The following is a 24901-nucleotide window of genomic DNA, read 5'->3' as shown; positions in this document are numbered from 1 at the left end:
TGATATACCACATAGCTCACTCTTCCTACTGAGATTCATCTGTTTCTCTAGAATAAACATACCTGATGGTGTTGCATGCTTTTGGTGAATTTCCCGAGTTCCGAAAACATTGATTTTGAAAATTTCTGCCAGTTTTCTCATGACTTTTAGGGAGGACAGAATTTTCAGAGGTTCTTCTGCCAGTTTTGGCCGGCTTCCAGTACAACCTTTCACTGTGCTTGTCTAACAGGATGTTTGTGGCTGTGCTTGGCAGTTACATGTCTCTCAAGATATAACTTTTCTTGGTCACCAACCATGTGAAAAGGACGACAATAGGAGCTATAAGAGCAAAGACGTATAAGACACCATCTTTGATCTCAAAGTTGTCACTCTTGAAAAACCATCAATTTAACTGGAACACTTGAAGCACAATGATTGCCACACCTGCATCTGGTCACCAAATTATATCTTATTTCAGTTCAATGGGAGTTATTTTTTGCCACCATGTCTTAAATAAAACCAGATTTTCACCTGGATATTTGGCAGCAAGTCTGGACTAATATCTCTGGTCACAGCTAACTTCATCCCTAATCCGTTCAGGAAGCTGAGAGCCTCTAGTGAATGAAAATGTAGATGAAGGGCTGCAGAGATCTCCCATAGGAAGAGTTAGAAACAGAGATTTGTTTGAACTAATTATGGTTTTCATAATTCCATAGCACCAAGTTAGTATTTTCCACTGAAATAGCTTATGTTTATATTGATGCAGCCCACTGCCCTGCTGGTTATTGATAGGCTTCTGGTTAAAACGTAGAAGAGGCCCAAAAGACTACTCTTTACACCACAGTATGGAAATATAGCTCCATGTTTCTCCCTCTGAATCAGTCTCTGCATATTCAACAAATATCACTCAGTCATTGATCAAAGATTCCCAACAGTAGCCTAAAATCTGAGTTTACATACAATTAATGTCTATTTATGTGAAACCCTTTGAACTGCCAAGAGATGCCTGCTTACGTGCAGCCGGTGTGTTCAGGGCTTGATTACTCAAGGTATTCTGGGACCTTGGATAAAGATGCTTGTAAAGATGTCAAGAGCCCACAAATGACAATTGTATAAGATAGACAATTTTTATTTTTATTTTTTTAAATATGAAATTTATTGTCAAATTGGTTTCCATACAACACCCAGTGCTCATTCCAACAGGTGCCCTCCTCAATAACCATCACCCACCCTCCCCTCCCTCCCACCCCCCATCAACCCTCATTTTGTTCTCAGTTTTTAAGAGTCTCTTGACAGTTTTTAATTTGAAACTTGGTTCTACCACTGCTTAGCTGGGCAAATTACTTAGTCTCTCTCAACCTCAGATTCCAATTTGCAAAACTGAGGATAATAATGCGGGGGGGGGGGAGGCTTGTTAAATGTGACAATGTTTGTAGACATTTAGTGCACTGTCTGGCAAATAGCTAATGCCCCCAAAATATTAGCTCTAATTACTATCGATAGGCCTCCGAAATGCCACAAATACACAAAAGCTATTACAGTAATCCAAATTAAGAGATTCAGAATCCACTTGCCTCATTTAGCCAACAATGAGTTCCTCCCTCCATGTGCTTGCACAGATGGATGATGGCCAGGAGAAGAGCCCCCTTTGTCCAGGATTCTCCCTGTTATGCTTTGTGATTCTGGGTAACAACAAAATCAACTCGCCTAAAATTAATGAATTTACCAAGTGACAAATTTCCCACATCTACTGAATTTCCTAATTGTCATTTTAACAGCTTTTGTAGGAATACTCACATTTGGTTATTAAAGCTGAAGTATGTTTCTGAATATTAACTCAATGAAGTGGATATACCTTAGAAATTGGGGTAAACATCCAAAGTTGAGGGACTGAGAAATTTCCCCATGAAACTATGATTCTGACCTAAAATTTGTGTTTTACCTATGATGGAACTGTTTTAATTATGCCTGATTTATCTGGGAGTCTTTTGAATGTTAATTCCTATCTCTTCAAAGCACATGCAATTTGGGATATATTTTTCAAATACCTTATCAAGTAAATGTGTTTATTTTTTGCAAAAATTAGAGTTTCTGATCAAAGACAAACATATTGAATTCAAAAGCTATATTTAATTTTAATTTTCACTTAAAATTCAATTATTTTAAGTTGGATTAAAATTGAATTTAAATTGAATTTTAAATCCAAACACACGTGAAAAATCAGTACTTATAATTAAATTCATACAGATATTTATGCTTCTGGGAAGATAGAGTAGAGGTACATCTCCCTATTCTTACCACTACAATTTAAAAGCCTGGACACCATGTATAAAATAAACATAGGACTCTGCAAAGTGGAGAGGAGAAGGCAGAATAATTAGAGATCTCAGAACCAAAGGAAGGACACAATGGTGAGTTCCCTTGGTTTTCTTTCTGTGTCATATATCCCAGACTTTGAGCTGAAGAAGCCAGCTACCCAGAAATGACAAAAGGCATAGGCAAACCAATGATGATGACAAGGATGACAATGAGAACAACAAAATGGCTGCAACAAAAGCCTGCTGTCTCCAGCATAAGGATCAGAAAAGTGGCAGCCTTGCAAGACAGAAAACCCTTTGACAATAACTGCTCCACTTCAGCCAAACACAACAGAACAAACTATGGCTTTGCCCTGCTCAAACCAGCAAAGATCTAACGGGAAGCCTAGAATTCCACATTTGACTTGCAGAAACAGGGGCCACTCTGCCCCTCCTATGTTAGTGGAAATCAATCACGTGGAGATTCTGGAACTATACCTCCACCAGGCAGTAAGGAGACTTCCCTATCCCTGCTGAAATGATTTTAACACCCAGTGGTAAGGAGGTCACCCAATCCATGGACTAAAGAGAAAATGTTCCAGCACATCAAGAAATGAATTAAACTGAATAGAAATGATTACAAAACATATCAAAATATGTGGATGAGCTAAAGCATTGCTGAAATGGAAATTTACATCATTAAGCATTTACATTAAGTAAAAAGAAAAGCATCAAATCAATAATCTAAGTTCTCACCTCAGGAAACTAGAAGAAGAGCAAAGCAAGCAGAAGGAAGGCAATGCTAAAGATTAAATCCAGTAGTCAATGAAATACAAAACAGAAAACAATAGAGAAAATCAATGAAACAAAAATCTGGTTCTTTGAAAGGATCCATAAAACTTACAAACCTCTAGCAAGAATGACAAAGTTAAGCTACAATGAAATCACTGCATTAGTACATATTTACTGGATGACATTAATAACTATATCCATGATGTTTTACATATAGTCTATTTTAGAAAGCTAAGTATCCATGTTCTCAATATGTATCATACAGTGGAAAGAAGAATAAGAGAAACATCGGACTCTTGATTTAAAACAACAATGAAAATTGCTTTCCAGCATAATAGCTAGACTATGGTCCTTCATGACAGAAACTATTTTTTTTTAATATATGAAATTTATTGTCAAATTGGTTTCCATACAACACCCAGTGCTCATCCCAAAAGGTGCCCTCCTCAATACCCATCACCCACCCTCTCCTCCCTCCCACCCCCCATCAACCTTCAGTTTGTTCTCAGTTTTTAAGAGTCTCTTATGCTTTGGCTCTCTCCCACTCTAACCTCTTTTTTTTTTCTTCTTCCCTTCCCCCATGGGTTCCTGTTAAGTTTCTCAAGATCCACATAAGAGTGAAAACATATGGTATCTGTCTTTCTCTGTATGGCTTATTTCACTTAGCATCACACTCTCCAGTTCCATCCACGTTGCTACAAAAGGCCATATTTTATTTTTTCTCATTGCCACGTAGTATTCCATTGTGTATATAAACCACAATTTCTTTATCCATTCATCAGTTGATGGACATTTAGGCTCTTTCCATAATTTGCCTACTGTTCAGAGTGCTGCTGTGAACATTGGGGTACAAGTGCCCCTATGCATCAGCACTCCTGTATCCCTTGGATAAATTCCTAGCAGTGCTATTGCTGGGTCATAGGGTAGGTCTATTTTCAATTTTCTGAGGAACCTCCACACTGCTTTCCAGAGCGGCTGCACCAACTTGCATTCCCACCAACAGTGCAAGAGGGTTCCCGTTTCTCCACATCCTCTCCAGCATCTATAGTCTCCTGATTTGTTCATTTTGGCCACTCTGACTGGCGTGAGGTGATATCTGAGTGTGGTTTTGATTTGTATTTCCCTGATAAGGAGCGACGCTGAACATCTTTTCATGTGCCTGTTGGCCATCCGGATGTCTTCTTTAGAGAAGTGTCTATTCATGTTTTCTGCCCATTTCCTCACTGGGTTATTTGTTTTTCGGGTGTGGAGTTTGGTGAGCTCTTTATACATTTTGGATACTTTATACATTTTGGATACCCTTTGTCCCATATGTCATTTGCAAATATCTTTTCCCATTCCGTTGGTTGCCTTTTAGTTTTGTTGGTTGTTTCCTTTGCTGTGCAGAAGATTTTATCTTCATAAGGTCCCAGTAATTCACTTTTGCTTTTAATTCCCTTGCCTTTGGGGATGTGTCGAGTAAGAGATTGCTACGGCTGAGGTCAGAGAGGTCTTTTCCTGCTTTCTCCTCTAGGGTTTTGATGGTTTCCTGTCTCACATTCTGGTCCTTTATCCATTTTGAGTTTATTTTTGTGAATGGTGTGAGAAAGTGGTCTAGTTTCAACCTTCTGCATGTTGCTGTCCAGTTCTCCCAGCATCATTTGTTAAAGAGACTGTCTTTTTTCCATTGGATGTTCTTTCCTGCTTTGTCAAAGATGAGTTGGCCATACGTTTGTGGGTCTAGTTCTGGGGTTTCTATTCTATTCCATTGGTCTATGTGTCTGTTTTTGTGCCCATACCATGCTGTCTTGATGATGACAGCTTTGTAGTAGAGGCTAAAGTCTGGGATTGTGATGCCTCCTGCTTTGGTCTTCTTCAAAATTACTTTGGCTATTCGGGGCCTTTTGTGGTTCCATATGAATTTTAGGATTGCTTGTTCTAGTTTCGAGAAGAATGCTGGTGCAATTTTGATTGGGGTTGCATTGAATGTGTAGATAGCTTTGGGTAGTATTGACATTTTGACAATATTTATTTTTCCAATCCATGAACAGGGAATGTGTTTCCATTTCTTTAAATCTTCTTCAATTACCTTCATAAGCTTTCTATAGTTTTCAGCATACAGATCCTTTACATCTTTGGTTAGATTTATTCCTAGGTATTTTATGCTTCTTGGTGCAATTGTGAATGGGATCAGTTTATTTGTCTTTCTGTTGCTTCAGAAAATATTTTTTGTAATATCTCTTGTACTTAGCTCAAATTCTTTTCTAAGTGATAGAAAAGATTCCACAAGCTCCACACCATGAGTTCCATTCTTTAAGCTACAAATCATGTCCTTGCTAACTGGAAAGTCCTTGGAGATAAAATCTACCTAAGGTATTAATTGGCCAGGGTCTCATGTCTCATGATTCAGGTAATGGTAAAAATAAGGTATTTGAAATTTTTTTTTCAGATTTTGAATCAATTCCTCCTTCACATTGTTGGAAAGGTCTTGTATTATGTAGACTTGGTTGAAGATCTTCTTTTTGTAAATTCTAATATATGGTGTCACGATTTTCTAACATACATTCTGTAACTGAAATAAACAGTGTTTCTTATTTATATTTTTAAGCATGTGTCTATCTAAAAAGTTCGTGTGTGTGTGTGAGAGAGAGAGAGAGAGGGAGAGAGAGAGAGAGAGAGAGAGAGAAAAGGTGCACACAAAGGAGCCAAACTGTTTTATAGATGGCCAAATTTATAACTCAGCTTCTCTTAATTTTTAAAAAATCTTGTTCTTGTTGTTGTTAACTTCAGGCAATAAATTCTGTTGTTCTGTTTGGACTGTTAGAGAAATTTTTACCAAATTCATCTTAAATTTGTTTACATGTCTCTTAATATTTTCCACGTTATCCTCCTTATATTTCTTTGAACACAACAGATGAGTGGCTTTTCATGTTCCTCTGCTGCTGCAAACACAACAGCAGCAACAGGGTGGGGGTGGGGAGGTGGGATGTTCATCTTCACAGCAAAATGTCCGTCAATAAAAGTAGAAAGGAATGACAGCAATAGAAAGTCATCATTTCTCAACCACCAGATAATAATCAAATCAGACAAGAACCAGGGACAAAAACTAAGGCCAAGAGGTGAAATTTTGTGGGGAAGGAGCAGAATACCTACATGGTATCAAAATATCATGCTACAGACTTCTTATAAGTCACAGAACAAAGGTACCTTTACGATGGAGTGATCTGTCCAATGATACCATAAATAAGTGATCAAACTGAGTAATGCCAAGAGCAGCACCTATAGCTAGACAAACTGACCTTCATTCAGAGCATTCAGATGTGACGTAAAGTGAACTACCCATCACCTATTTAATATTCTTGCCAAAAATGTTAAAAAGAAATCTAAATGAGAGGAAAATATCAAGCAAAACTGTATCATGGACACATTGGAAGCAAATGGGTCTAGGCTCTTGGAAAATATTATCATGGAAGATCTAAGTTGAGGGACTGTTTGGGACCAGAAGATACTAAAGAGACATGACAACTGAATGCAATGTATGATACTTGATTGAATTGTCGACCCTCAAAAGGATATATTTGAATACCGGCTGTGTATGGACTTAGATAATATTATCATGTCATTGTTAAATTTCTTCAACTTGACAACAGTAATATGGTTAGACAAGAGAATGTCCATTCTGAAGTTATTGGATGAAGCGTTTGGAACTTGAGTGGTTAAGCAAAAGAAAAAAAAAGGAAAGATAAAACAAAGGGATAATATGAAATCTAGGTAAAAGAATGTTCACTCTTCAACTTTGTGCGTTTTGAAAATAGAAAGTTGAAGAAAATGGATTGTTCATATTTTAAAGCTATGTGGTGAAGTATTCTGCAATAAGGTAGGATGATTTCTGGTAGTTTCTTGACAATCATCTGGAAGAGAGGGAGGGGAGAAGGTCCGTATGAAATGAAATTGGGTATGAGTTGTTAATGGTTGCAGTCCAGTAATGGTTTCCCTCACCATTCTGTCTTGTATATACAATGTTTCTCAAAGTGTGATTCCCCACCCGCAGCATTTGCATAACCAGAGAACTTGTCAGAAAAGCAAACTCTGGGTTCCACCCCAGATATTTTAATCTGAGACTATAGATGGTAGAGCTGAGCATTCTGTTTTCACAAACCCTTTGGCTTATTTGGAAGCTGATGGATGCAAGGTAGAGTTCCAGGAACACAGTTCTGCTGTAATGAACATGGAGATTGTAAGTTTGTATACAAACGCGATTTGTGTATGTTTGAAATTCTCCAAGGTACAATAGAAAACAAAAAGTAAAGAAAACAGGCATCACAGCTGTTTACTGGTCAAGTTTTAAAAAGAATCAAGACAGATAATCCCAATGTTATACAAAAACTCCCAGAGGGTAGAAAAGAGAAACTATTCCCCAACTCAGTCTATGAGACTAGAAAACCCTGACCCTGATGGGGCACCTGGGTGGCTCGGTTGGTTGAGCGTCGGACTATTAATTTCACCTCAGGTTATGATCTCACAGGTTCCTGAGTTCTAGCATTGCGTTGGGCTCCTCACACTAGTGCAGAGACTATTGGGGATTCTCTCTCTCTCTTTCTCTCTCTGTCGCTCACCCACTCACACATACACACATACACACATTCTCTCTCTCAATAAATAAATAAGTAAAATTTAAAAAGAAAAAGAAAAACAGAGAACCTTGACGCTGGAACCAGCAAAGATACTATGGGAAAGAGAAACTTCAAGTTGATCTCACTCATGAACAGAAGATGTAAAAAAATCCAAAGCAACGCCTTAGCAAACTGAACCCACCAGTATCTACAAAAGATGATCCACCATAAAGAAGTTACATTTATCCTTGGAGAATGAAGCTGGATTCACATTTAAAAAATACAGGTCGAAGGGGGCATGAGAGAGGTTTTTGTATCGGTAATATACTCTGTTGCTTGCTCTAGGTGCTAACTGAATGTGTATGTTTAATTTTTGAAAACTTATTAAGATACACACGTATGGTTTTGTCCTCTTGTGATTATAAACTTCACTACAGATTTTGAAAAAAGCATCTGCAAATAACAGTCACTGTATTAACAGACTGTTAAACAGACTCTTGAACATTTCAATAGAGACAGAAAAGTAAAATTCGATATTGATTCATGTTTTAAGACAAACTTATGAAATTAGAAATATAAGGGAAGCTCCTTAAACCTATAAAGAGAAAGAAAGAAAGAAAGAAAGAAAGAAAGAGAAGGAAAGAGAAAAAAGGAAGAAGGAAGAGAAAAAGGAAGAAGAAAAGAAAGGGAGAAAAGAAGAAGAAAGCAGGGAAGGAAGGAAGGAAAGAAGGGAGGACAGAAGAAAGGAGGTAGGGAGGAAGGAAGGAAAGAAAACAGTGGAACACAACGAATACATTTTAATATGGAAATGTTAACCCAAAGGGGTCCAATTTTGCCATGTCTGTTCCACTTGTAGTGGACGTCCTAGCCAGTCAGTAAAGGTTTAAGAAACCTGTAAGTTGATTATTGTACTTCTCTTACTCAAAGATTCACAGAAACCTGCAGACGTCTAAAGACAAATTATTAGATATCACAGAGTTTAACACGGTGGCTGACCTTAAGGTCAATACAGTTTTTAAAAATCAAATGGATTTCTATAAATTAGATACAATTAGAAAATGTCATTTTAAACAGATATCAAGTACAAGAGCAACAATACTCTAGAGTATCTTGGGATATATGCCATAAAAGATGTACAAGATCTGAATGTAGAAAAGATAAACCTAAGTAGTAAACTAAAATATTAAAACATTAAAGAAGACCCTCATAAATGGAGAGACATGCCATGTTGGTGACTAGGAAGGCTGGGTGTCATAAATACAGGCAATTCTCCCCTAGCTGATCCATAGATTTAATGAAAATGCAACCCAAATGTGTTGCAAATGAATTTTCAAGGAACATGACATGTTGATTCTAATATTTATACTGGAAGGGCAAAAGGTGAAGAATACGAAAGATACGCCTGAAGATTATGAATAAGATGTGGGGACTTTCCCTACCACACATAGATCAAGATGTCCTGTCAAGAGGTAAAAATTAAGATGGTGGAGTATTGGCACAGGAATAGACAAATTTATCTATGGAACAGACAGGGAGCTCAGAAGCCGAGACATGCAAAGGTGGACCAAAATGACTCCAGGCACATCCAAATGTTCCTCGGGGGTGCAGGATGCCCCCCTGATTGAGAATCCCTGACATAGCAATATGGATGAATCTTAAAAACACACGCTGGATTTTGTAAAAGTAAATTACAGAATACCAAGGACATGAGTTAAAACTGCACGCGCATGTAGTATGTCACATCCAAGGAGAGAAAAGTCTGGGAAACAAGGTTTGGGGGAACGCAAAGCTCCACCTCACTTCAGGAGTTACTCACTGGCGGGCTTGGTAAAGCCAGCACGCGGAGAAGTGGGAGGACGGTAAGGGGGCGGGGCTTTGGTGGGTGAGTTCCGGTGGAACTCGAAGCTCATTGGTCGCTGGCCACAGATGTGGGAGGAGCAAGGCAGCGCTGGAAACTCATTGGCCTTTGTGCGAAGGGCGAGAAAGGGAGAGAGAAGTGGTCTTCCCTCCCACCTCCTGTCACTGCGGCTGGAGGCTGAGGTAACCACAGGCTGGCATCAGGAATACGACCCTCGTTCTCCACACATCTTCTTTCCTCCCTCCCTCCTGCTCTGGATCACCAACCCCTGGTCCTCTCCTCCACCTCAGTGGGGTCCCTCTGCCCGCTCCTGATGTCCAACTCAGTCACCCGCACCCCCACCCCCACCCCCAACCAACAACATTGGAACGCCTGGGGGAGGATCCCCTGCCTCAGACCCTTGACTCCTGGCCTCTGGAACCTGAGGCAGGGCATATGCCCCTGCCTTTGATTTTGATGTGGTAGTGGCAGCGAATGACTGGGCTGCCTTGAGACGGGGTAGTACACCCTGGGTTTGGGGGACAGGGAAGGTGTACCCAAGCATAACTGTTGAAGCGTGAAGAGGATCATGGGAGATTGTCAGGAGGCTGTGGAGGGAATACATGGGTTTGAATGAAAGCAGAGAGGGTGTGTTGGTGGAAGAAAACAATTAGTGCAGCGAGGAGTTGTCTGTTGACCGGATCAGGGTCTGGCATTCCATAGGGGACCCAACAAGGATCTAGTCAATGACTAATCAAAGGGATGAATAAAACATAATTATCGAAAGAAGGGCTTGGGATTCAGCAACATAATATAATCTCATGGGGTGCAAAGGGGTGTCCGCTTAAAGGGGGAAAAAGAGAATAATTAAGATTACAGTGGGGGTGCAGAAGAAGATCAGAATGGGGTGTGAGAGGAAATTCGAACGTAGGATGTACATGAGACTAATAACAGAATTGAGTTCAGGAGCCATAGAGTCATGAGTAGGGAGTGAGTGAATGTGGGAGGTTAGGAAGACAACGGTGGAAGCGAATGCCAGGAAAAATAGGTATAGCAGAGTAGAGGATGACACATGAGAAGGGGAGGGCAGGAATTGTTGAAGGGGGCACAAGAGTGAATGTATATGCCTGAAAATGGGATCTATGTAGAGTGAAGGTAGGCAAGGAGAATGATGATTGGATTGAAAGTTGACAGGAACCATGCCATGAGTTGCTTGGAACGAGGCTTTGCGTGAGTAGGGCCTCCTGGGCAGGAGGCTGTGTGAGCAAGAAGGGTGGGTGCGATCCAATTTCAGCGGTGAGCTGGATGAAGAAGAATCCAGGCACCTCAGGTGGGGATTTTGAAGGGCAGAGGAAGTATGCTGAGGGTAGGGGATCATGTGGCCATCCTGACATCCACTCCTGGCCCTAGAACCATGGATCCCAATGAAATGCCTGCTGTGCCCTGCTGCCCCTCCGACTCCCCCACTGGCCTTGAGACCAGAGCCCCATGGGGGATCGAACTTGGCCCCAAAAGAACTGTAAGTTGCTGTGCCCGCTGCTACAACCATGGCCTCAATGACCAAACCAAGGACCAGGAGCACTCCTGCCCCTTCCAGGCTTGTGAATGTCACAAGTGTGCCTTCTTCTCGTGAGTATGGTGTCTGACAGTGGGGGTGGGGAGGGGGCCTCCTCTAAATGTGACTGACTGTAGACTGGCAATCCCCCACTTTAGGGATCCCTGCAGAGTCTTGCCTGCTGAGAGTGCCTTGAAGAGGGAGCAGGGGGCATGCCTAAAGAGGCACCTGACTCAAGGACTGATAACGAGTGGGGCCTCCCCTCCCAAAGCTCACAGCCATGTCCAGAAGTTGACCATTCAAGGAGGAGTCGTCAGTGAGTGTTTCTGGTCAGGGAGGGCGTCTTGGGTTTGGGTGTAGAGAGCACGAGCAGTGCTGCCACCAGTCCTACTACCCAATTTCGATGTGGCCTTGGCAAGTTACTCCTCAGGGTTTTAGCTGCCCCACCTATAAAACTTTATCAATATGATCTACCAAGTGTTGGTGGGAAGGGGCAATCGGGGTGAGGGGTAGGGGGTGGGGGGTGGGGGTGGAAATGGTTCTCGGTGAGATGAGACCTCCGATTGGAGGTGAAGTAGAGTGGGGGTGGAGTGAGGTGGGGTGGGTTCAGGGGGGAAAGGCTCATCTAAAGTGTCCCCAGCTTTCCACAGCTGGGAAGGAGAACATCATGTCCCAGCTTGAGGCCCACCCCTGTGCACCGCCCCCCCCCCCCGGGGAAGTAAGGAGAGTCTGAGGGCTCTGAGGAGGTTCCCATCTCAGCCACTGCCCAGACTCTTTTGTCTGTGTCCTGAAGACATGGGTTCCCTCTCTAACCCTACTGCAGCCTGCCATATGACTTTGGGGAAATAATACTCCTCCTTGGACCTCAATTTCCCCAGTTGGAAAATAAAGAGCAGGAACTGGCTGGTCCTCAAGGTCTTCTCAGCTCTGACTGACATTCAGGGCTACTGAATAGCTCTGACATTCTGGGCTACTATCCTCATCACACAACATACCCATGTCTCCTCTCCATGGCTGGCCTGGTGCTGACACTCCACCCTGTCCTCTCGGCTCCTGCAGGCGAGCACCCGAGGAGGTCTGCTGATTGGTCAGGCCCCAAAATCTTTGTCTCTATCTTGGACTCCAGCAGCCTTGAAGATGCAACTCACAACTTCTCTTTCCAGGAAGACCCACAGGACCCCTGCCCTGTCCAGCATGTGCGTAGAGTGAGAAGGACCACGGAGCTAGTTGTATATTGTGTTATTGCATGCCTGGCCTTTGTGCTTGATGCCGTGGGAGATACAAGGAGGAAGTGGAGGTGGCACTGATGAGCACACCGATGAGCAGCCAGAAGGAGGGGGAGGAGAGGAGAAGGACGAGAAGTGGGAGGAGGAGGAGGTGGTGGTGGAGGAGCAGGAGGAGGGGAGGAGGAGGCAGCATCTCAGACTAGTGGGGAAGGGCAGGGTTCTCCCAGCCTTGCCATTTCCTATTTGTGAGAATATGGCCATTTCCAAGCCTCCATTTCCCTAGCAGTGTACTGATGGGGACAATATCATAAACCTATAGCATTGACAAGAGGACTAGGCCACGTTGTGCCACAACGTGGCACATTCCTTCAACGAATGGAGGCTGTTAGTCCTCCATTCAGATGGAGGAAACAGATTGATGGGAAAGAAGGTCCTGCTGAAAGGAGGGCCATGGTGGTGAGGGCCACAGAGCCCAGGGGGGAGTCCAGAGGCCCTTAGAGAAAGCTTCCTGGAGATGAGCCAGGCTGGTCCTTCAAGTTCCATGGGGACTGAGGAATATGGAAGTGAGAACCAGTCCCTGGACAGGACAGTAATCACATCTCTTCAGGTGCCTTGCAGATTAAAATGCAGACACCTGTGATTTCCTACACCCGTCACTGTTGCCCCGAGAGTTTTGAAACTGCTGGCAGGAATGAGTGTCTCAAGAAAGATATACAAGAAAGACATAGAAAGGAAAACAGGCCAAACAGGGGAAAGGACTTGCACAAGCCACAACGACTAATGGCCAGCAGGCACTCAGATTCCCACATCCAGATATTGCAAAATCCTGGCCCTGTTTGTCTACTGGCAGTATGTGTCTGCCAGAGGGTTTGATCCCCTGGCCTCTCCTTCCTTGTTTCTAGATGCTCAACTCTGGTCCTCCAGCCGTGTGCCACCCTTGACCCTGTCCTCACTGCGGCCACAGATCCTGGAAAATAGTGGGGTCCAGGACCCTGGCAGGGGCCAAGCTTAGTGCATGGGAAGGGCAGATGGCCTCAGGGTGGGTGGGGCCTTCAGCGGAACTGGGGGCTGAAGGGACAATTGCAGGACGTAGGGAGGCATGGGTTTTCAGTTCCCATCCTCTCACACCCTTTCCATTGCAGGGTCCTGAGGCTTCTGACCAGGACTCAGTTTCTGCCTCCTCAGAGTGGCAGCGGAAGCTGGAAGCCGCTGAGGCTCTGCTGATGCTGAGAAACTCTTCTCAGGCATCTTCTGGCTCCATCTCCCTGCTCCAGCCCTGCGTGGCAGCAGGTAGCCTGGTCCTTGAAAGGAGAGCACAGCACGGGGTGGGGATGGTTGGGAAATGGGACGGCGCTGTGGTAAGTAGGGCCTATCTGGGAGGTCTGGGTTGGTGGGTTGAACCTCCTTGGGCCTGGGGAACCCAAGCTCCTCAGCCTGATGTCGGAGATGGCAGGTGATGGTTGCTCAGTGAATCGTCAGAGCTCTGTGCTCATCAGGAAATGCCCAGTGCATTTGGTGTCAAGAAACAAGGAAACTGAGGCCCAGAGAGTGGCAGGGACTTGCCCTGAGGCATGCAGCATATCAAGTGGCACGCCCAGGTCTCCTCACTCCCATCCCAGAGCTTTCTAGTCTGACCCCTGCAATCTGTTGTGGTGGGCAGGATATACGTAGGTGATAAGAGCCTAGGCTGGAGGGAGATCTGGTCTCTGCCTCCAGTCTACATGTGGAGCCTGGATGCCTTCACTAGTTGTGTTTTGTGGCTAAATTTCAATGTTGAGCCTGGAGAGGAAGGATCAGAGGAGCGATAGAATCCTGGGAAGGTTGAGAGGGAAGGCTGGGCACTCCCAGACCAAAATGCTGGATGGGGTGTGGTGTGTGAGTGAAGCAGCAACATTAGAGGAACTGCTGGAACAGAAAGGGATGAGGCTGGGGAGGCTACTGGTCACCCAGGTCTAGAATGCCAGGCCTAGGGCTAGACCAGAAACTGTGGGTGGTGAGGAGCCCGGGAATGTCTGAGCTAGAGAGGAGTATATTCAATTATCCCGGGCTTGACAAAAGAAAAAAAAAAAAAAAGATATGTGGTGACTTTGATGGAGAGATTGGAGGAGGCAAGACCCAAGATGAACACATCAGCGAGGAAGAGTTCTGTGCTGTAGTCCAGGTGACAAAGCCTCGATTGGGTGGAACAAAAAAGAGGGGAGAGCCAGGAGGGGAAACGGATGTGACGTGGGTCTGATGCCTTCCTTTCTATCTGCAGCTCCTGCTGGAGATGAAGGACCCCAGCCTTCTAGCTCCTCTCTCCGACCCAGGCCAGCCAGCTCCATTTCTCTGCCTATTGGACATCTGGGGTGCATCTCCCTCTTGAGCTAGAAACCCAGAAGAGGAGGCCTCACCAGAGTACTTCCTATTCATGCATTTGCAAAATGTTTAAAGTCCAAAATGCTTAACATGTTTGTTTTTTTAACCTCTAGGTTCTTTCATAAGCTTTTCAGACTCTTTTTATGATATGGGACAATTCCTTGGCTGAGAGTGGATATTCTTGTACCACCATCCCTTAATGCCTAGATTCTGGGGCCTTTTTATGTCTCTTATGAAAACAGCGTCATGGGATCTAAGCTGATCAGTCTCTAAATAGGGTTCTGTGGGAGGTCATATGTTCATATGCCAGAGTTTTCATTTGACTCGTGATTGCAAACATACCCATGCACTCATGCATGTATGCATGCTTGTCAAAATATAAGGGTGTTTTCATTTTGTGTCTAGGTTTGTGTGTGTGAACAAATAATAAATTCTCGTTGTTGTAAGGCACTGCGATATAGGAGTTGTTTGCTACCACAGTATAACGTAGACTCTCCTGACTCTAACAGACTTGTTCAGTTTACTTTTCTAAGTGAGAATCACCTTACTCAATAACTGAGCTTTCTTAGCATGACAAGACAAGAAAATGGTAGCGAAAAAAGGGGGAGATGGTGAGGGGGGTAAGGGTTTTACTCATTTAGCAAGGAAGTGCCTACCTTCTGCCTGGCATAGACTGCTTCCAGCTGTCCAGAGGGCCCCAAATTGGGTTGTCTTCAGGGTCAAGCAGGTCTTGCGAATGAGCAGAGCAGGACTGATAGGCTCTGGCCAACTGACAGTGCATGCTCTACCTTAGGGGCCAGCTGCCACCTGGCTCCAGCCAATTGTTGTCATGTAGGGATGTGGAATCTTCATTGCCACATCTCCTGATTTTTCAAGAGAAGATGGAATTCTAGATTTCTATGTAAAATATCTCAATTTTAAAACACTGGCTCTGGTTTCCTGTACGTGGGCCAAAGAAAACATCCATTCAGGCCAACTATGGCCAAGTGAATGCCAGTTCGATTCTAGTCGAATGTGTATTTTACAGTGGGGGGCACTGAAGGCAACCAGGGCCAGAAGAATCAAAGAGGGGACATGAATTAGACCCAGAGCCTACTTTTGAAGGACCCATGAAATATGAGGAAGAATCATTATCATTGATTTTGTGCCCACTGTATGCTAAACACATAGAGCCTCACAGCAGCTCTCTGAGCTAAGCATTATTACCAGTCTTTTACCTATGAGGACACACACTATATGAGTACAAGTAACTTGCACAAGTGTTTTAGGGGAAATTTGTAGCCACAGATGGATAGAGGAAGACTCCCCTCTCTTTGCCAGGCCCTAAATTAGCTAATAATTTTATAAATTTTAAAGACTAAATTCTATAAAGTAGCAATTACATTACCTGCATTATATTTAAGACAATCATAATACATACTCATCAATCTCTCATTACTTTTCCTACATCCTGATAGTATATCTATGTACATATATCATTGAGTGAAAGGCTCAAAACTTGAAGCAGCAGACATCCAGTGAGAAGAGTCTTCCAAAAATAGTTCTTTTGTTTCCTATTCAATGTAACAATATGTAGTAGTGGATCAGATCTTATGTGCACTGAGATCAGATCTCGGTCCTCTGCTGATGTTCCAAACAAAGAAGGACCTGGAGACCCCGCCCAGAAGACGGAAAGCTCCACTGGATATGCCCAGTCGCTGACTATTTCCCATTGTGTTTTCTCCCTCCTCCCATGCCTCCTTCATTTTTACCCAAGACGATTGATGGTGATGACATCTGATAACAACTTATGCTTTCTTGTTTCAGGCCTTGAGAAGTCAGGCTTCTTATATTCCTTATCTCATGCCAGATAAACATGCAAGGTCACTCAGCACATAGGGCAAGACTGATGTCCATCTCATGCTTTCCTTCCTTCCCTGATTTGCTACTTAAATCAGTGATCCCGAGACCCCTCCTCGCCCAGTATTAGATAAACAAGGCCACACTGTCACAGAGGAAGGAAGCAGTGTTGCCTGGAAAAGGCCCAAAACCCTGCTATGCAGTTGTGTCCTAGGTGCACCACGGTCCCACAGCTGAGTTGGTAAAGGAGAAAGTGTATTTGGGGTTAAAAGTTGTGGCATGAGAAGAGGGAAGAAAAGAGAAATAAGGTGATGGAGATTGGGAGAAGGAGTCAGCCCCCCTTCCCTGTACCCTTTCACTTTTCTGAGTCCCACCTGCCCTTCTACACAGAGCCTCTTAGACCTGATATCCATGCATCCTCCCCCGCACCCCACAAATGCACGCGTGCAAGCACATGCGTGTACGTACACTGCCCTATACCTTTTTTAAAAAGTCTCTTAACGGTGGCATATTATGGGCATCTTAGGACTTTGTCACAAATATCAAATATCCAGCCTTTTTTTTTTTTCATGAACCATCCTTAGTCACGTACTACTCCAGTCCACAGATTTAAAACATCACTTTGTAAGGTAGTGTACATTAGATCTTGACTCTCATGTGTTTTACAACAGCACCAGTTGGATCTGAGGATATCCACCACGTCTGCAGATCTGCAGCATCTGCAGAGTGCATCAGTTTCAACCAGTGGTATGCATGCAAATGTGTAACAACAGGCTCTCTGGGGAAGGGGGTGGGTTGGGGGAAATGCCCCGTGTTGTAGCATTTGCCAATTTCACGCTACTGACCTCATGTCAATTAATGCAGAGTTGGGAAAGGATGCATTTCCACCATTCTGATGCAATAAATGTACATAACCTCAAGATGTGGGAAAAGTGATTAGAGGCTGATGAGTTTTGAGTATGTATTATGATTGTTTTCAATATAATGCAGGTAATGTAATTGCTACCTTATAGAATTTAGTCTTTAAAACATCTGTGTTCAACAGCTGGCTCGCAAAATTCCCGAACAGTTAAGTTTGCTCTCATGTTCCAGTAAGAGCCCCCTCCAGCATTCCACTACTTTCAACCCTTGCCCAGAAAGGCACCTCTCCCCAAAGCAGGTCACACAAACACTACAGGGCCATAAAGGCCTGATACCTCTGGTTTCTGAGCAAGAACAGCTTAACGGGTAGGACAAGTATTAATTGATAATGAAAAAAAAATGGAATGATCTGGAGCAAATATTGAGCAATTGGTCAAAAGTGTTTGTGGGTGAACGTGCATTCCCAGAGACAGCCAACATTGGGTAGAAGTGAGAAGTGGGGACACCAGGGTAAGCAAAGCTCATGCAGGGAGTGTATTCAACAGATTCCTTAAAGGCTCAAGGAATGGGGCAACTGGTATTACCTGGCCATCAGATCTGTATCTCTCATCAGAGAGACAGACATTCAATACACTCCCTCCTCCTTAGATAAATGCTGCGTAATCTATACAAACTCCTCCACTTTGCCTTTTCTCATGTAGAAATATGGCCTTCATTGTTACGTATAGGAACTATGTTATACAGCAGATCTCTAAAGCACACTCATCTTGAATAACTGTAATTTTATACCCATTAAACAACAGCTCTCCATGTCCCCTTTTCCCCCCTCTCCTGGCAACCACCATTCTATTGTCTGTTTCCATAAGTGCGACTATATTAGACGCTTTGAATAAGAGGTGCAGTCCACGTAAAAATATGTCAAGAGGGTAAATCTCATGTTAAATTTTCTTTTTTTTCATGTTAAATTTTCTTCTCACAAGAAAGCAAAATAAAAAACAAACCAAAACACAGTAATAAAAGGACACAGAAAAACTTCTGGAGGTGATGAATATGTTTATTACATTGATCGTGGAGACGGTTACACAGATGCCCAAACTCATGAGATTGTATACACTAATATGTAGTTTGGGCTTTTTTTTTTTTTGGTATACAATTATACCCCAGCAAAGCTGAGACAACAATATCCTTGAGATCACTCCATAGTGCTCCATAGAGGCATCTCCCACTCCTTTCAACAGCTGCAGAGTATGCCATTGTGTGAACAGACCATGATTTAGTCAGCTAATCTTCTATTGATGCACACCTTGGTTGTTGCTATTATGGCTATTACAAATACACCCACAGTGAATAGAATTGTGACATAATCTTTAGCAATGTTTCTCAATGTATCTTTGAGGTTGATCCCTAGATGTACTACTATTGCTGAATAAAGGGTGAAAACACACGTAATCTTGCTCATTACTGTCACATTCCCTTTCATAAAGGCTGTGGCATAGCAACCAACAGCCAAAGCAATCCTCAATAAGGAGAGCAAAGCGGGAGATATCACACTTCCTTATTTCAAAGTAGATTGCAAAGCTATAGTAATCAAAACAATATGTTGCTGGCCCCAGAACAGGCACATAGACCTATGGGACAGAATGGGGAGCCTGGATGTAAACTCACGCATATGCAGTCAGCTAATATTTGACAAGGGAGTCAAGAATAGTCAAGGAGGAAAGACAGTCTCCTCAATAAATGGTGCTCCTCAATAAAGGAGACAGTCTCCTCAATAAAGTGAAACTTCACATGCAAAAGAATGAAATTGGACCCTTATCTTGCTCCATCTGCAAAAATTAACCCAAAACAGAACAAAAACTTTAGAGTATATATAAGACCTGAAATGGTAAAACTCCTGGAAGAGAACATAGGGAAAAATCTCCTTGACATTGGCCTTGACTATGATTTTATAGATGTGACACCCAAAGCACAAGCAACAAAAGCAACAGTAAACAAGTGTATCTACATCGAACTAAAAAGCGTCTGCTCACAAACATCATTTGAATGAAAAAAGCCCAGAAAGAAACAATATGTACTCTATAATCCCATTCATAAATTGTTAAAACTGTCAAAGTCAATTTACAGTGATGGAAGTTGGCATAATGGCTCCTCAGGCAAGGGGCTGTACGATGTCCTACTTCTAAATATGTTTGTGGATGCATGGGTGTGTCATTTTGTGAATTCAGGTACACACTTTGATTTGTGTAATTTGTGTAGATAGGTTACGCTTTACTAAGATGTACTTAAAATTTAGGAAAGAAACGCGTTGAAAAGGCTAAGTGGAAAAGACAAGAACAAAAGAGTAGTGGACAGTTAGGGTACACATGGGTATACAACATTTGGTATTTTAATGTGCAATATTCTAGTTGTTTCATATTGCATGATACACTAATAACTCCATGAGAACAAAAACTGTACCTCCTTCATTTTTACATCCCCTGAATGTCCATAATACTGTAAGTCAGAGCAGTTATCAAAAATATATATATTTAACAACAATTTTTGAATGTTCTATTCACAGCAAAATTCTCTGCAAGGAATATGATAAATGAACAAATAAATTTCTTCAATGAAAAGATAATAAAAAGTTTCCACACAACCACATGAGTGATCAACAAAATGAAAAGGAAACCTACAGAATATGAGAAAATAAGGAACTACTACAACTCAAAAGTAAAAGAGCAAACAATCCAAATAAAAAATGAAACAAAGTACCTGAATAGGCATTTTTCATGGTTACTTTTCTCTATTATCCTGTTGTCATCAAAGGACTTCCTCTATATGATTCAACTTGTGAAATTTGTGCATATTTTCTTTTGTGGCCCAATATCTGATCAATTTTTCTAAATGTTATCTGTGTGTGTGTGTGTGCGTACGTGTAATGGGTGCACATTCTACATTTTGTGGATGTGATGTTTTATAAAGTCCCATTGTTTCATGTGCTAATCAAGTTGCTCAAATCATCTATATCCTCATTGACTTTTTTTGTCTTTCATCAATTACTAAGGACAGTGTCAAAACATCAACCACAATGATTGTAGATTTGTGAATTTCTCATTGAAGTTCTGTAGGATTTTACATTATGTAGTTTTGACTATGCTACTCCTTATATACCAGTTTCAATTATATAACTTCCTGGTACATTGTGTCATTCCTAAGTCTTTTTTCTAAAATAATGCATTTTGCTTAAAGTTCTTTTTGCTTGGTATCAATAGAGCTAAACCAACATGGTGTGTCTGTTATTTCACATCCTTTTAATTGCAAAGTTTCTGTATGCTTATGTTTTGAAGTGTGTCTCTTGTGACACGCATATAATTTGATTTTCCTTTTCTTGTCCAGTTTGCGTTTTCTTTTTAACTACCTTTTACACTTGATGTATTTACTGTCTCATTTGTCTATTTTCCATTTATTCCACCTCTTCCTGTTTCTACCACACCGCCCCCCCCCATCCTATCCTTGCTTTCTTTTGGATTGATTATTGTGTTGTTTTGACATTCCACTTTTCCTGTGTATTTGCTTGTTATTATGAACACTATTTTTTAGTGGTTACCATAAAAATTACCGTGTGCCTCCTCAACTTATGAAAGTCTGACTTTCATACTTTTACCATCTTCTTGGACAATACACGATCTGAAAACATTTTATCTTTATTTATTTCCCTCCTTAATTTCATGGCATCTTATAGTATATTTAAATTATACTTAAAGCCTAAGATATTATTATCATTGTTATTATTATTTTATACAGTTGTATCTATTTAGAGTGACTATAATATTTATTATTTTATTTGCTCTTCTTTCCTTCTTGCATCTCAGAAATTACATTTGGTTTCATTTTCCTTCTACCCTTTCAAATTTTCCATAGTGTGAAGGTGGTTTCTTATTGTTTTGTTTGGTATTTCCCTGATTAACAGTTGGGGTGGATGTGCTTTCACACTTTTTGGCTGTTTATGTTGCCTCATCTGTGAATTTCCTATGAATTGCTTCTTTGAAATACTTTACCCAAACTGAGGCACATGGGTGTGTGAAAGGGTAAATTTAAGCATTAGCAAAGAATATTGAGATTGCTGTGGAACCGGACTGTGTTCTCTTTCCTTCAGGTGTGGTTGAGCTGCTACTAGTATAGATCTAGGGATCTGTGGGTCTGGGATAAGGGGGTGGGCAGGTGGTCATGGGCCCGTGGGTCCCAAATGGTGATGATGCGGCCACATGATCAAGATGAGGGGGTCTAAGATGGAACTGTAACATGGAAGGCACAGTGATGAGGGAGCCTGTGAGGGCAGCATGGTGGACTCTGACAGCTGTTGGGGCAAGTGAAGAAGGCAGTCAGTTGTCTGGTAGACTCCTTATCTCTGTGCCTCTGGCCTATTGGGCACTCAACAAAAGAGAGAAACGATGTATAGGTGAAGCAGAGCCTGCTGACTCAGTTTCCTGGATGAGCAAATTCTGTCACTAGGCTGACTGAACTTGTGTGCCTCCTTCCAGTTGCCATGATTGGAAGGTATTGATTCCTCCCATCATAGGCCCACAACGTGTGGCTGTCACTCCTTTTATGATATTAGCAGTTGTTGGTGATCATTGACTAGATCCATGAAATTCATTAGAAGTTGTGTATTTCTCATATTCTGCTATCATTCTATCTTGATCATCCTGAAGGACACTTTGGTAAAACAAATACCCAGTCTCCCATGTTATTTATCAGTTATCAAAATTATGGGTTAATTTCCTAGCATTCCCCATTGGTGCATAATTATTTTTGTAATGGTGTGACTATTAAATGTGTTTCAGGTCATTAGAGTTTTTATCTTTATGGATGCTCACATTATCTCATCTTTGGTTAGGTGGATATATCCTTTTGACCCAGTCTGGGTAGTTTTGGTGGCTTTTTTCCTACTGGTATGACAAAGTGTTCCAGGCTCATTTTGTGCTTTTCTTCTTCCAAATCTGGAATCGATCATTTCTCCAAGTTTCCTTGGCTACTTTTAGTGGGAAATGATTATTGGGATATCACAGTATGGGCAGTACTTGTGTTCATTGCTACCAGAATGGGCATTGTTTCTAGGCCCTTTGCATTGGATTCTGGCTGCCATCACCCACCTCAGGCCCTCCTTGCTGTGATGAACAGTTTGGACCCACCATCCTCTCCACTTTGTACAGGCTCTTGGCTTCTGCATCCTTACAGCTTAGAGGGGAGATGTGCTCCCTTTGCCAGCCCTGGTCCCACAGAATCCTCACTGGCTGTCTCACTGCAATTACCCTTGTTCTCCCACACTAGGAAGAGGTGTTTCCTTTCTTTGTTAGCTTGGGCAAGCCTCTTCCCTTCCAGGCCTCAGTTTCCACACCTGGAGAGCGAAGAAATTGGAATCCCATCTCTCTGAGCCCCTATCGTCTTATCCAGCTGCTGTTAAGGTAATCCCAGTTTTCTGAACAATAAAAATATCACTGTCTTGTTTGAAGCATGGAGAACCCTGTGAACTAAGGGGCTTGACAGAAGAAATGGTGATCTTTGTGGACGACTTCCCCTCGGACCTGAAGGGCAGGGGGCACTCAGGACATAGTCTCTACACTGGGAGGTCCTTGGCATCCTCACAGGACTCTGGAGAGGGGCTCTTTAGGAAAAGCTTCTCAGGCATCCCAACCCCTCCTAACCCTGCCACCTCCTTAGGGAGACCTCCAACCAACCCCTAAGAAAGATGACTTCTAGAGGGTATCTGGAAAGCATAGATAGCCCTTAGTCCTTATCTGGGGAGAGGTTTTTGCTTTTGGCTTTTTACAACAGGAAAATGTAGCCTCTGTCTTCCAGGTACTTACTCCTTCTCAGGCTCAGCAAATAAAGTTCCAATCCCAGCAGAGGTGTCCTATCCTGGTAAAGTCACCAGGATAAGGGCCACTGGAAAAGGGGTCAGCTGATCAGCTTTTAAGTCAAAGCTTTAACCCTTCACTATCCTCGTAACCTTGGACTGGGCACCTAGCTCTCCTGATCTTACTTCTAACCAGTTTGGGAAGTAGTCCGGGCATCACTTATGAACAAATGTAGAGTCAGAGGTCCAGTACTGACCCCTGGTTATTTTATCCTTTTTAACACCAGGATCCCCTACTTGAAATGCTGAAGGTCAGTCCTGATGCTGGGAAATTTTATTGTTTTGCATCTTTGTATTTTGTGTATCCCTTGGCTAATTTTTGGAGATACAGTTGATTTTACTACTTTTGTGTTTTAACCTCCATACTGACTTTCTGAATGTTTATTCTACTATCTTTGCTATATGTTTGCTTTTAACCCTTAAAATTTTTCCTTTCATCATTTGCTTATGTCTACTTATTACTTTGTCTTTCCACTTAAAGAAGTCTCTTTAACTTTTTTTTGTAAGGCTGGTCTAATGATGATGAACTCCTTTATCATTTGTCTGGGAACCTCTTCGTCTCTTCTTTAATCCTGAATGATATCCTTGCCAGATAGGGCATTCTTCATTGTAGGTGTTGTTCCTTCAGCACTTTGAGTATATCATGCCACTCCCTTGTGGATTGAAAAGGTCCTGCTGAAAAATCGGCTTATAGCCCTATGGAATTTCCGTTGTATGTAACTGTGTCCTCTTGATGCTTTTAATTTTTTTTTCTGTCTCAATACTTTTTACCATTTTAATTATTATGTATCTTGGTGTGGACCAACTTGGGTTCGTCTTGTTAACACAACATTGTATTGATTAAACTATACACATTCCAAGCAACAACGCACATTTCACGACAACACATACAAAGAAAACTGAATAGGAAACTTTTCAGACTGTTACACATCAGTTATAGGAGCATGATAATATGAATAAAAGGGACTCATTGAATGAATAAAATAAAGGAGAGACCTTGGGAAGATCAAAGGCAACAATGTGTTACTAACCCAGGGGTTTGTTTATTTATTTTTTATTTTTTTAATATGAAATTTATTGTCAAATTAGTTTCCATACAACACCCAGTGCTCATCCCAACAGGTGCCCTCCTCAATACCCATCACCCACTTTCCCCTCCCTCCCACGCCCCATCAACCCTCAGTTTATTCTCAGTCTTTAAGAGTCTTTTAGTTTGGCTCCCTCCCTCTCTAACTTTTTTTTCCTTCCCCTCCCCTATGGTCTTCTGTTAAGTTTCTCAGGATCCCCATAAGACTGAAAACATGGTATCTGCCTTTCTCTGTATGGCTTATTTCACTTAGCATAACATTCTCCAGTTCCATCCATGTTGCTACAAAGGGCCATGTTTCATTCTTTCTCATTGCCATGTAGTACCCCATTGTGTATACAAACCACAATTTCTTTATCCATTCATTAGTTGATGGACATTAGGCTCTTTCCATAATTCGGCTCTTGTTTAAAGTGCTGCTATAAACGTTGGGGTACAAGTGCCCCTATACATCAGCACTCCTGTATCCCTTGGGTAAATTCCCAGCAGTGTTATTGCTGGGTCATAGGGTAGATCTATTTTTAATTTCTTGAGGAACCTCCACACTGTTTTCCAGAGTGGCTGCACCAGTTTGCATTC

At 42.1% G+C, this 24901-nt stretch overlaps 1 protein-coding gene across 3 annotated transcripts in view; it reads left to right on the top strand.

Annotated features, from left to right (window-relative positions):
• LOC128310957 (doublesex- and mab-3-related transcription factor C1-like) overlaps positions 1-16022 on the top strand; it is a 30285-nt gene extending 14263 nt beyond the window's left edge. Inside the window, exons 1-6 of one of the 3 annotated variants that reach the window (XM_053202494.1) lie at positions 8387-9700; positions 10908-11126; positions 11211-11368; positions 12112-12248; positions 13421-13568; positions 14536-16022. In XM_053202494.1, the coding sequence (XP_053058469.1) occupies positions 10912-11126; positions 11211-11368; positions 12112-12248; positions 13421-13568; positions 14536-14648 (771 nt within the window). In that variant the 5' untranslated portion in view covers positions 8387-9700; positions 10908-10911 and the 3' untranslated portion in view covers positions 14649-16022. Of the gene's footprint in view, positions 1-8386; positions 9701-9720; positions 11127-11210; positions 11369-12111; positions 12249-13420; positions 13569-14535 lie in introns of those variants that run through there. The other 2 variants (XM_053202493.1, XM_053202492.1) reach the window with 2 other exon arrangements.
• Positions 16023-24901: the final 8879 nt, after the last annotated feature.

The sequence above is a fragment of the Acinonyx jubatus genome, chromosome X (assembly GCF_027475565.1).
Source record: "Acinonyx jubatus isolate Ajub_Pintada_27869175 chromosome X, VMU_Ajub_asm_v1.0, whole genome shotgun sequence".
NCBI classification, from domain to species: Eukaryota; Metazoa; Chordata; class Mammalia; order Carnivora; family Felidae; genus Acinonyx; species Acinonyx jubatus.
Note: the sequence above shows the minus strand (reverse complement) of the source record. Positions and strands in the feature narration are given on the sequence as shown.